This window comes from Cnephaeus nilssonii (genome assembly GCF_951640355.1).
Source record: "Cnephaeus nilssonii genome assembly, chromosome: 18".
In the NCBI taxonomy this organism is placed as follows: Eukaryota; Metazoa; Chordata; class Mammalia; order Chiroptera; family Vespertilionidae; genus Cnephaeus; species Cnephaeus nilssonii.
The window spans coordinates 10,185,588-10,198,624 of NC_137089.1; the positions used below are offsets into that span (position 1 = coordinate 10,185,588).

Consider the following 13,037-nt stretch of genomic DNA (forward strand, 5'->3'; position numbering starts at 1 on the left):
CATTGCCACCACACGTCCTTTACGCTTGCTGTTCTCTCTGCCGTGAATCATCTTTCCGGGACCAGTCTGTTTCAGCCTTAGTTATACATTAAATCCATCTGCACCCCAGGCTGCATCCCAAATCAACCAATTCTGAATCTCCAGCGGTTTCTAAGCATCAGGCTGTTTTGGTCTGGGCTGCCTGCTTGTTTTTAAGCTTCTCAGGTGATTTTCTGTGCAGCCCAACTTGAGAACCAGGATGGTTTCCCATGGTGGCTCCTCTCCAACATTTAGGTTATAATTAAATGTCACCTCCTCAGAAAAAGTAGGATTACATGATTTTAAAAACTAAATTTTTTTTTAGTTGAACGAGATAAAAATGTATCTATATATATAAAAGCCTAATATGCAAAGTGTCCCCTCGGGAGTTTGACCTACTGGGAGTTCGATCACTCGCTATGACGTGTGCTGACCACCAGGGGGCAGCACAGAACAAGGGAAGGTCCCGGCCAGCAGCCTGGGAAGGGAGACCCCAGCTGGCAGCTGGCAGCTGCTAGGGACCCTCCCCATGCACAAATTTCATGCACTGGGCCTCTAGTAAGTAAAGTTGAGCACAGAATGAAATTGTAAATGTAAAGATGGTTAGTATGTGACAGCATACATTGAAAAGATAGCAGAGCAATTTCAAGGGGGACAAAATTTAAATTTCAGTTTGCTCACCTGCTAACTGTGATGTTGTTCCAGTTACCTAATATCTCTGAGCCTCTATGAAAAGTGAATAGTTGTACTTGCCTTAGAGAGATTTTTAAGGAACAATGAGACCACCAATGGCACGAAACGAACACTAGGTAAATAGTATTAGTTATTGTTAATTAACAAATGGCTGGTTAAAGCAGTAAGTGCTTCATAAATTCAAAGCAAATAGAAATGTCAAGTGTCTGGGGATCAAAGAGAATTTCTCCGGCAAGTAGAGAGAATAAATAATGAGGGTTGCATGTGGCATCCCAGGATATAGGAACAGGAAGGACAAGTGTTAGAGGTGACCATTTTCAGAGTGTGTTTGGGGAAGAGGGAGTTAAACAGGAAAAAAGAGCCTGTCCAGACAGACTATGCAGCAGTGGTATGTCAGGATGGGCGAGCCTTCTGTTTTCTGTCATACAGCATCTTTTTGGCACTGCATTTCCCTGAATTAAATTGCGTAGAAGAGTAAGTCTCTGATTGGAAGCAGATTCATCAGGCAAAGAGGTGGGGGGGAGCTGGGGGCGGGGGCTAGGAGATGGGCTTTGGAAAGCCATTCTCTTCAACAGGAACGTGTGTGGTCTCTTGAGGGCTGACTCTGAGCCATGAGTTGGCCAACCTCAAAGAAGAAAGCTTGTGAGGTTTCCTGGGGACAGACCACAAACCGGTTCCTAGGGGCAGTGCTTGGGGCTCCCACTGGGAAAACCTTGTGGAGAGCCCAGCTCTCTCTGTGTGACTCAGGGTCCTGGGAGGACCCAATTAGGCAACTGAGAAACTTCCAGGGAAGGGACTACTAATAAAGGACTAGCTGTGGAACCAACAGGGATGAGCGAGGGAGAGAGCTGTGGGAATCCTGAGAGGGGCTGGTTGGCAGAGAGTGGCCTTCTGCGGAGGAACAGAGCCAACCGCCAACCTCTGATCCCCTAGGGGGTGGCTGGGGAGCAAATTCCACCATTTTCCTCTTCGTGTCTGCCGTCCCCTGCAGGTGACTTCCCATTGGCCAAGTCCAAGCCAGAAACCAGACGAGACGGCAAGGGTGTTATTTACATGCAACTCATACAGGTCAGCATCTGGGGGTGCAGAGCAGAGAGAAGAAGTGTAGCGTGCATCTGGAATATCCAGCACAGCAACCAATCTTACACAGAAGGGGCTGATTACCAGTCTGCATCCCCCTTAAGAGATCCCCCTTAGTGGGTTCCCTCCATGCCTCCCTCTCTACCCCCCAACCCCACCCTTGCACATGCCATTGGGCCTTCTAATATCTCTAAAAAAATTGACAATTGGACCTTCTAGTGTCTCTAAAAAAATAGAGCCCAGCCCTAGGCTCAGTTGATTGGAGTGTTGTCCAGTACACCAAAAGGTTGCAGATTCGATTTCCAGTCAGGGCACATACCTACGTGGTGGATTCGATCCCTGACATATTTACGTGGTGGATTCAATCCCTGGTTGGGGCATATAGGAAGGCAACCAATTGGTGTTTCTCTCTCACATTTATGTTTCTCTCTCTCTCTAAAATCAATAAAGACATATCCTTGGGCAAGGATTAAAATTATATATGTACACATACACACACACTCTGCTCACACCATATACCTTAAATTCCACTGGGATTAAAGATTATGATTTTACTTCTTATAACTAAAAGTACTAAATGAAAACCTCACTGGATATTTATATAACCTTGGAGTAAAGGGAGGACTTCTCAAAGTATGTCCTTAAATGCAAAACCACAGGAAAGAGGACTGATTGCACTACATAAAAAATGGAAGCTTCCATTTGACAAGAACCACCATGAACAAATTTGAAAAGTTGCCAAAAAAATAACCAAAACAAATTTAAAACAAGAAAATATATTGTTAGCAAATTTAAGTAAAAGAAGTACTGTCTAAATATGTAAAGTTCTCATACAAATAGATAAGAATTGACCCAAATTTGGGATGGGGGATATTAGGAAGAAAACTAAAGAAATAAGGAAAAAGCTATGAAAGTAAAAATAGATGCATAGGCAAAGGACATGAACAGGATTGATTAACGAGGAAAAACAACTTGATAATAGCATATGGAAAAATGTTTACTCAATCTTAGAAATGCAAATTTAGACAAAAAAACTCTCCAACTAAACTCACAAAGATTATCCTTTAAAAAAATAGTTTACTGATTTTTAGAGATTGAGGAAAAGAGAAACATTGATGATGTGAGAGGGCAACATCAATGGGCTACCTCTTCCATGCCCCCTACTGGGGATCAGGGATCCAGCCCGCAACCCAGCATGTGCCCTTGACCAGGAATCAAACCAGCAATGGGACGATGCCCAACCGAGTTACACTGGCTGGGGCCACAGAGATTAATTTTAACTAGAGGCCCAATGCACGAATTCGTGCACTGGTAGGGTCTCTAGGCTTGGCCGGAGATCAGGGCTGATCGGGGCCTGCCGGCCAGAGGGAGAAACGGGGGTGGGGGGAGGGGGAAGAGGAGGAACCGCAGGAGGTTGGCTGGCCGGGGGGACGGGGCACGGGAGGTTGGCCACTGACCCCCAAGGAGGAAGTCGGCCCTCAGCCCCCATGGGAAAGGGGCTGCATCTGTTGCCACCCCCCTCCCCCCAGGTCCCCATCACTCCAGGGCTCGAAGGTCCCAGTAGGGTTGGGAGAGGAGGGAAGGGGGCTGTGTCCACCACCACCCACCCCCAGTTCCCCATCCCAGTCTGGGGCCTGAAGGCTCCAGTGTGGTCGGGAGAGGAGGCAACGGTCATCAGGCCGGGCGCGGAAGAAACGGATGCTGGACGCCGACACTGCGTCGGCGCCCTGCCACCCACGGTTCCCCACCTCTCCCCCCCTTCACTCTCATAGTGACTGGTCGACTGGTTGTTCTGGTCTTTCGGTTGTAACGGTCGCTTAGGCTTTTATATATATAGACTAGAGGCCCAGTGCATGACATTTGTGCACTAGAGGGGGGGGGGTCCCCTCAGCCCGGCCTGCGCCCTCTCGCAGTCCGGGACCCCAAGGGGTCCTTAGCGCTGCTGCGGAGGCAGAAGAGGCTCCTGCAACCGCCGCTGCGCTCACCAGCCATGAGCCCGCTGGCGAGCCCGGCTTCTGGCTGAGTGGTGCTCCCCTTGTGGGAGAGCACTGACTACCAGGGGGCAGCTCCTGCATTGAACGTCGGCCCCCTGGTGGTCAGTGTGCATCATAGCGACCAGTCGTTTTGCTGTTTGGTTGATTTGCATATTAGCTTTTTATTATATAAGATGAGAGCATTCAATGCAGGCAGGGGTATAGAGAAAAAGGCCCTCAAGAATTCTTTAGAAGAGCGTAAGTTATTACAAAACTCTGAAAAGCAAATTGGCAGTTTGGTATTGAGAAACTAAAATTCATCCACTTTAACCAATTATGAAAATTCTGGGAACTTTCACTTCCCAGAATCTATCCAAACACTTTCCTGCTAACAGCATCCAAACATCTTGCCATATTGCATATACTTTTCCAAGTTTAATCTCCCAGATATTTGCCACTCAATCAATGCAATGCCTGTTCTTCCATATGCCTGTAATTCCATGCTTCTGAGCATGTCCTGTTTATTTTCTTCTTCTTGTAAAGCACTTCACCACCTTCTTGGTTTAACTGGCTTTGCTTACTCTACAAACTCAGCCAGATTGTCAAAAGGTCTTCTTTGATCACCCTCCAGGCTGAGGGCTGAGTTAGTTCACCTGGTGCATATTTTTTAGTTAATTTACATATTTATTTACATATAGATGTGTCCACCATCTTGATTTCTCTCTTGGTGGTTTTCAACTGGGGGCAATTCTGTCCCCAAGGGACGTTTGGCAATGTGTGGAGACATTTTTGGTTGTCACAACATGGGGGAAACTAGAGATGCTAAGCATCCTATAATGTATAGGTAAGCCCCCACAATAAAGAATTATTCAGCCCCAAATGTCAATAGTGCCAATGTTGAGAAGCCTTGTCCCACAGCTACCTTCTGCCTAGCTTGGCACATAAAAAGCACACCCCCCCCCCCCAAAAAAAAAAAACAACAAAAAAAACCATGAATAAGGGTAAAATGATATTTTTAAGCTTGATTTTTTCTTCTATAGGTGTAATAGCTATGCCAGAAGTTTGCAGGGAAGATATGAACAGAGTCTGATACTCCCATCAATATTAGTTCATACTAACAATAAAGTGCATAAATAAAATTACAGATGCAGAATGGTTTGGCGTGGAAATGAATCTTAAAGATTTTGTAGTCAAAACCTTTCATTTTATAGCTAAGGAGCACCAATCTGTAAAGGCTAATGATTTGCCTAGATCATTGGTATCACATTTTAGTTTTCAGTTTAGTGGCAAACCACATTTTAAGTGCATGCATAAGAAAGGAATTAGAAACCGACTCTTTTGTAACAGAAATAATTATTTGGGGGGGTTTGGCTTGTAAATACAATTTTCATGTGTATTTATAAAATGTTCTTTAAAATAGAATACTAACAGAGCAATGATTCAGTTGAATAATGTTACCAGAAGTTTCATAGGGATTTATTTTTAAATTACTTTTTGGCATTTATGTAGAAATGGGCAAATGTATTAAAATACAAAGTTAAACAAATACATTTTTCAATTGTAGTCAGAATCCAGAATAACTTAAATAGTTTGTCTTAATACAAAATACCTAAGTCCCTCAAATACTAACAGGCTTCTGGAATCTATGCTGAAAATTACCTTGTAATGAATTATTCAGTTCGTCTTCTCTGCTCAATTGCTAATACATACAATAAAATTTCTTAACAAAATATAATTCAGAGGCACCATCCGACCTGACATCTCAAATTCTAATATGTTATGGCTTTTAATATGAACACCGGTATAACCAGAATTTAAACAAATTATGGCAAATAAATTAAAACATTTAGATTTTTAACATCTATAGACTTTATTAGGTGTTCCGTATACAGTCATCTGGTATGTTTAAAGAGTGAGCAATCATATAAGAGGAAATATGGTCATAACTGATTGAAGTAATAAAATCCTGAAACTAAATAACATCTCATAATTCATTGCACAGCATATATTAGATTTCATTACATCAGTATATAGCTTAGTAGTAAATTCTCCTGATGGCCATAAACTTCTAAGGTGTTGTCATCCTGAAAAATGAAGGGGAGGGAGTTGGTGAGGGTACAGAAAGGATAAATCTTCACTGTGGTGTGGTGTACTTTTAAGTTGTAAAGTTGTAGTGCATCACCACCTAGTGGCAGAATTTAGTACCTTATTTTAATAACGAGACCTTTTCCCTATATTCTCTAGTTATGTCCCATTCACCCTTTAAGTAAATTCATATCTGATACTTTAGTTCTTAAAACTTATGTCACCCAAAGGGTAAACCCACCAGACTTTCAAGTACTTAGTTAGTATAGTTTTATGTTCACCTAGCTTTTATTATTTTTTTCAAATATGTTTTTATTTATTTTAGAGAAGAAGGGAGAGGGAGAAACATTGATTGGCTGCCTCCTACACCCCTCCCCCCTCCTCCTCCCACCCCACCCCTCCCCAAGGGGGATTGAACCCGAAACTCAGGCATGTGCCCTGACCAGGAATCAAACTGGTAACCCTTGGGTTCATGGGACGGTGCTCAACCAACTGGGCCACTCTAGCTGAACTTCACCTGGCTTTTAAATTCTAAATTCTTTGGTTATTTTCAAAGCCATATGTTGGTCTATGTTAGCATAATCCTGTTTATGAACATAGGATTATTATGGCTATAGTAACTTTAGGCTTCGGCCCTGTTTTCATTCTTATTACTGAATCCTTTAGCAAGTCAGAATGGGGCTTACCATGTGCCAGGAACTGTCCTGAGTACCTCTAAAGTAGGTTCTATCATTAGCCCCATTTTAGAGCTGAGGAAACTGAGGCACAGAGAAGTCAAACCCAGTAAGTCAATGGATTCAGATCTGGGTAGTTATACCTAGAATTGGCTATGAATTACTATTATCCTGTCTACAGGATGATGAGCCAAATAGGTTATATGAATATAACACTAATCAACCATGTATGAGATTCAGGTTTACTTGAAAAGGTCTGAGAGAGGAAAGAAACTGGAGCATTGAAATACTGGGCGGTGCTTGGTTGTCTGAGAATTTATCTGTTACCTACTTGTACGTCTGATAGGAAGCATCCTGACACAAAAATATTTATTCTTCAACTGACCCTGATGCAAATAGTCCCTCACTAAGATGTCCCTTAACATTGTCATCGACCACTATCTTTATCAGTTTCGATGTGGTTTACAATACTGTTCCAAACATGAAATTCAAGTGTATTGCAGTCAAATCACAAATCTTACAAAATATTAAGCATATTAAAGAACTGCTGCCCCAAGCAGATTTGCTCAGTGGTTAGAGCATTGGCCGCAGACCAGAGACTCAGATTCTATTCCAGTCAAGGGCACATACCTCGGTTGCAGGCTTGATCCCTGACCTGATCGGGGTGCGTGTGGCAATCGATGTGTCTGTCTCCCTCCCTTCTACTTTCTAAAAATCAATGGAAAAAATATCCTCAGGTGAGGATTAACAAAACAAACAAACAAAAAGAACTGTGTTTACCATAACCAAAACCTTTACGTCAAAGGAAGATTTAGGCAACTCAGACCAAACAAAAAATATTGACATGATTCAGAATAGGTATTTCAGAAAATAACCTGAATATCAAAGAGAAGGGAGGCTCTTGGGAAATTTGATCTAATATTTTAGCAAATTTTTAAGACATGTTCATGTTGCGAAAGTCAAACATAAATAAATGTGTCAACATATCTAATTTTGTGGAAAACAAACGTATGTACACACATGCTTTTTAGTTTTAGGAATTTTACCTGACACAAAACTTTTCACCGTTTTGCTCTTTGAGGGAATTTCCTTGCCTACACAGCAGGGGCTTGGAGAACCCTGTGCAGGCTGCAGGTGCCAGGGTCCCTTTCCCACTTGCTGGGCTTCGAGGCACGCTTCCTCCACAGAAACCATTTTAGAATTTAGGGGTGGCAATGACATCATTGAATGGTTTTAATATTTATTTCTAAAAATTAGCATAACCTTAAAACTTCAAACTATTATTAGTATCTAACGCTCACAATATACTTTCTAACCATCATTTCGAAAGTAGAAAGTCTCCGGGATATGGGGAGAAAATATGTCTTTATAGTTTTGTCTGATTTTTGTTTTCTAATACACAGAACACATATACCTCACACAGACCCTCCTGGGCCGTATACACAATTTTAAAAGATAGGATGCGAACTCAATTACATTTTGAGAGCAGTGGTTGCGAGGGCACAACAGTGGTTTCAATGCCGGCACACCAGGGGGTGGATCCTCTCTCCTGCATTCAGTAACTTTTGCAGTCTGAGAGCCAGTCTGCTCAAGTGCAATTTGCTTCAGATAAAATGATGGCACTTGTTTCTTGCTCCATTCCATTCCTGCAAGTTAGGCCCTAGAGAGGCTACTAGGTATCTTGCTAATCTACAAATGCAATATCAAGGTGACTATTCTATTTGGAAGAATATTTTCTCTCTCAGCAAATCAAGAAGTTATCCAACCAGTGACGGAAACTAATTAAAATGGCTTCGTAGCCCTGGCCACATGGCTCAGTTGGCTGGAGCGTTGCCCCATGCACCAAATAGGCTGTGGGTTCGATTCCTGGTCAGGGCATGTACACAGGTTGCAGGTTCAATCCCCAGTCAGGGTACATGCGGAGGGCAACCAATTGATGTTTCTCACATTGATGTTTCTCTCTCCCTCTCTCTCTCTCATATCAATAAACATACCCTCAGTTGAAGAATAAAAATACAATTTTTAAAAAATGGCTTCTCTTAGCTTCAGGAGGCCATTAAACACTAATTGAAGAATACCTTGTAAGTTTGAAAAGAATTTAACAGATAAGTAAATTCAGTAGTTATTAAGAATAAAGTTTAGAATTCAAAAACTCCAACAAAAGTTATAATAGACATTTATTTATATATTTGAAACCCAGATGGTTTTAAATTGTGCATTTCAAGTTTAACCAACATAATTAAAATACTGAGGACAGATGCATCCACAGATTGATTCCATGATTATTTCTTTGCCCATTCTTCTCTTTCTTTTCTTTCCCGAATAACCTCTTTCAGATACGGTTCAAGGTAGAATTTATCCTAAAGAACGAATAAAAGAAAAATATCATATGCTACCATCACCATCGCATACTGGTATACTTCAAACACTCAATAGGTCTTAAACAACAAAAGAAAGTCATTGAAAATTTCATTTCCAACTTAAAAAAGTATTTTCTAGCAGACTAAGACCTGTCTGCTTTTCTAATATTTAAAACCCAGGAAGATATTGTAATCAATTGCTTTGATAGGTTATGGGAGGAAAGTCTGGCAGAAAAGCAAAAGAAATAAGAGTCTGTAAGCTTTTGCCTAGTTTCAATGCCCTTAGGGGCAAGGGTTTGCTTCAGAGTCCTTCCTGGGAGCTAGAGGCCACTCAGTGGGCTGATCACATGAACAGCATTTTCCCATCTGAGCAGGAAGCAGAGTGTACAGGGAGAACCACAGCCTGGGAAAGAAAAGACCTGGATGTTATACATTAGAAATTGCTTAGTGACTTTGGAACAGTCACTTCACGTTTACGTCTCAATTTTGTCTCTAAAATGAAGTTAACATTTGCTCTATCACCTCACTGTACAGTCATAAGGACATTTATTTGTGACAACATTAAGAACCCTAAAGTGCTATGCAAATAAATGTTTCTGTCTGTAACACTTAATCCTTAGTGGCCAATACTGTCGGATACACAGAAGCTGTTCTACCTCCTCATATTTCATCCACTGCTCTTTGGGCAGGATCTGCTGCCTCATGGACAGGTCCAGTGCTCTCTTAATGCGAAACACCCTGTCGTTGTACAGGTTCTCGGGAAGCCTTCTGATGGCTTCTTCCACATCTTCATCCACGTGTATTGTATCGTCTCGCATTAACCCTATGATAGGAAACAAGAGAGATTGAATGTGTCTCACAAATCAGGAATTTTTAAAAAACGAGTAAAATATCTTTATGACTTATAAACTTAAGACTATATCAAGAGTTAGGTATGATCAAGCTCAATGTATTTCATACATAATAATGGGTTATATAGTGGATTATTTCTAAAATGGTACTATGGAAACAATATACGAGCCTTTTAAAATCTATTGCCACAGAATTCACATTTTATCTAAAACAAATCTTAAAATGTCTACCTTGTTTTTAAACACAAATCAAAGTGGGAAAATCTCTACTTTCAAAGTAAACAGAACTTAAATTTTAAATGCTAAGTGGCGTAGTTGGGAGAGGAAGCGTATACGAAGGAAAAAGTCCAGCTACTGTATTTCAAGAACATAAATTATTTCCACCTCAAACATTTCAGACAAGTCCATCCCTCTCTTCTCAAAATAATAAAAAATGGATGTGATTTAACATAACAATAAAATGTGACCTAATTTTAACATCTTCTAAGGTCCACAAGCATAATTAGCTACTTTTTTGGACCCATAATGACTTTTGCAAAAATACTACTCTCAGAAAAAAGAAAAAGAAAAAACAAGAAGGAAGTGCAGATACTCACCCAGTTTATTGAATCCTGCCGCATTGTAATACCATTTTCGAATACCGTCCAGCCACCGGCTTGATGCTGCAACTGATATTGTCACACTGTTAGTTGCTACAATTCACTTATTGTACTATACGAAAATGCTGATGGGTAAGCAACCGCTTTCTGATAGTTAACCGGTTAGAGAGTGCGAGCATAGGAAGGTATTTCCTTTTAACAGTGTATACTCTATATACTGTAGATAAAAGTTCCTTATTTTATCCATGAGCAAAAAAACCTGCAGGTAAAAAAAATGTTGGGAAAGTCATGGGAAAAAAGGTAAACTCAAACACCTAATGTACAAAAGATTTACGAGTACAATTATTGCCACTCAAAGGCAAGCGTGCCATTCCTTTATGTCCCCCTGCAACTATCAGAATTAAAGGGGTAGGGTAAGGGAAAGAAACTCAGAACTTCTCAATTATTGGTAGTTTCAGAAACAGATTACAGGTAACAAATTTAAACTTCCCTTTCAAAGGGAGTTGGTGTTGTAAGAAAATAAGGTGAAATTTGAGGATAGGGTGGCGGTCCAAATGACCCTCATCCTCCAAAATGTGTATTCTACATAACCTTTTTATTACTTGGCTACCCTCTTTAGAACTATATGTATTTCTGGGAGGATTCTGATACCATTACTTAGTCATTTAACATTAAAAAGGATCGGCAAAAGCAGCCCATTTTCCACCCCTCCAAGCTTTCCACCAAAGGAATGGATATTTGAAAACGGATGAGAAGAAACAGGTAATGTTAAAACTCCTTGAGGAATAACATGATCGTGCCTGATGTTTACAGGAGGAATGTGGTACAGAAGGGGAGGTAGAGAGAAAGCTTAAAATCGCCTTCAAATTTCTGTCTAGGGTTAGCCCCTTGCCAAGCAAACTCCTTTTCCTCCAACCCCTCCTCCTTAGTGCATCAGAGTATATAAGCCTTTGGGAACTCTCCTTGGAAACTAATTACCATGGATAACGTGGCTTCTAGCAAAACAAGTACCAAAGAGCCAACAATCTACAAACACACTTGTGGAAAATCAGTTCCTTGTGAGTGTATTAGCCAGTGACGGTGAGAATGATGGATATGCAGGGACCACTGGCTGTGTGCCCAGCACTGTGCCACTTGCTTTACCCAGATTGTCGCACGCCTGTCCCTGAAAAGGAGGAACAAGCCTCACAGAAGTCACCCAGCCCTAGATCGAAGCCAGCCAGGTCTATCCAGCTCCAAGCACTGCGGAGGGGCAGAGCGCCTTCAATATTCGTAAAGTTAAATTAAATAATGGATTCTCAGGGGTCTCCCCCACCCCCGCAAAAAGCTCAATGTCGCTTAGGTTGATGAACAGCTTCACCATGACTGAGGAAAGGGACCAGTATTTTTTTTAACAGCTTCGTCCATGTATACCGTCAGAGGGCAGAGATTGGCAACAAGAACAACAATAAAAAGGTAAAATTCTATTTGATGTTCCCGTTCTGTTTTAAATATTCCGGTAATTTCAGGTTTCTATTCAATAACAGATGTTTGTCTCAGTGCCTACCATAAACACAGATTCCTTCAAATCCACAGGCCACGCTGAGGTCCCGGAGAAGGTAAACTCGAAGCTTCCCTGTCGCCTTTGCTCAGCTCCCTCTGGTTCCCAGGTTGGGAGTGCTGCCTCCAACCCCCTTTCCTCCGGCCGCTGGGCCCCGGCTGTCAGGGTCAAGGGCACACTAACACCCCCTGGGGAGCATGCCTGGCGCTCATGCCCCTGACGGCACTTGGCTCACAGATGGCACTCCGTTCCTTTTGGCTGAAAGTCACCCAGTTATGTCCTTGTGCCCTTGAACTCTCCTAAGGCCAAGCGGCAGGAATACCCAGCGCAGGCGGATGGGACGCCAGGGGTGCCGGAGCCGCCGCGGGCACCTTCGCCCACAGCCGAGCCGGTCCGCACCCCAAGCCCCTAGGCGAGCCTGGCCGGGGTCGCCAGGGGGCAGGCGGAAGGCGGCCTTCACGCTGGACCGGCGCCGCCCCTTCCCTCCTGCCGCGGAACCGGCCCCGGAGAGAGAGCAGAGGAGGAGAAGCAAGCTGCTGCGAGAATAAAAGGTTCGGCGCGGCGATGCCCAGCAGTGAGGACACCAATTACCTACCGGCAGGCCGGCTCGCCATTTTGACCCGAGACTGAAGCGTTGCCTACTGGGTAAGCCCCTGAGGGCGCGCGGGGTCCAGTGCGCAGGCGCCTCAGCTCGGGTCGCGAGGCTCGGGAGGACGCCCGCGCAGGCGCAGTTCCGGCGGCGGCGTACGGTGGCTGTCGTGCGAGCCTTTCCCGCTGGCGTCCTTAGCAACGGAGTAAGCCGGCTGTATGCCGCGCCCGGTTCCGAGAAGCGCTCCGCTTGACCTGATGGGAAAAACCCCGGGGAAGGAATGAGGGCACCGGGGCCGTATCCTGGGTTCTGTTAGTGACGAGCTGTGGGACTTGGGGCAATATTAATCGCGCCCTTGTGCCAAGCGACGCGCTAAGCATGGTCTGGACAAATTCTGGTTCAATTCTCTCATTTAATTCTAATTTTTAAGTACGATGATGATCCCTATTGGAGAGAGGAGAAAGCAGGCTCGGAAGGGTTGTCCTGACCTTTCATTGTCTCATTGACATCTACTTTCCTTCAGACTGCTTTCCTCCCTATGCTTCTCCTTTCCAGATTATCAGTAGCCACCTGTG

At 43.1% G+C, this 13,037-nt stretch overlaps 1 protein-coding gene across 1 annotated transcript; it reads right to left on the reverse strand.

Moving 5' to 3' along the window:
• Positions 1-8,683: 8,683 nt before the first annotated feature.
• UQCRB (ubiquinol-cytochrome c reductase binding protein) lies at positions 8,684-12,569 on the reverse strand. Its single transcript, XM_079796494.1, has 4 exons — positions 12,469-12,569; positions 10,331-10,402; positions 9,540-9,706; positions 8,684-8,883 (listed from the first exon to the last, which is right to left on the reverse strand). The coding sequence occupies exons 1-4, from the start codon at positions 12,485-12,487 to the stop codon at positions 8,806-8,808; spliced, it is 336 nt and encodes a 111-aa protein (XP_079652620.1). The 5' UTR covers positions 12,488-12,569; the 3' UTR covers positions 8,684-8,805.
• Between the last annotated feature and the right edge of the window lie 468 nt (positions 12,570-13,037).

Excerpts from the sequence above, each read along its gene's own strand:
- UQCRB (XM_079796494.1), bottom strand. Across the intron at positions 9,707-10,330 it reads GGCAGGATTCAATAAACTGG|GGTTAATGCGAGACGATACA; the intron begins GTGAGTATCTGC and ends TTCCTATCATAG. Across the intron at positions 8,884-9,539 it reads AGTGGATGAAATATGAGGAG|GATAAATTCTACCTTGAACC; the intron begins GTAGAACAGCTT and ends TTCGTTCTTTAG.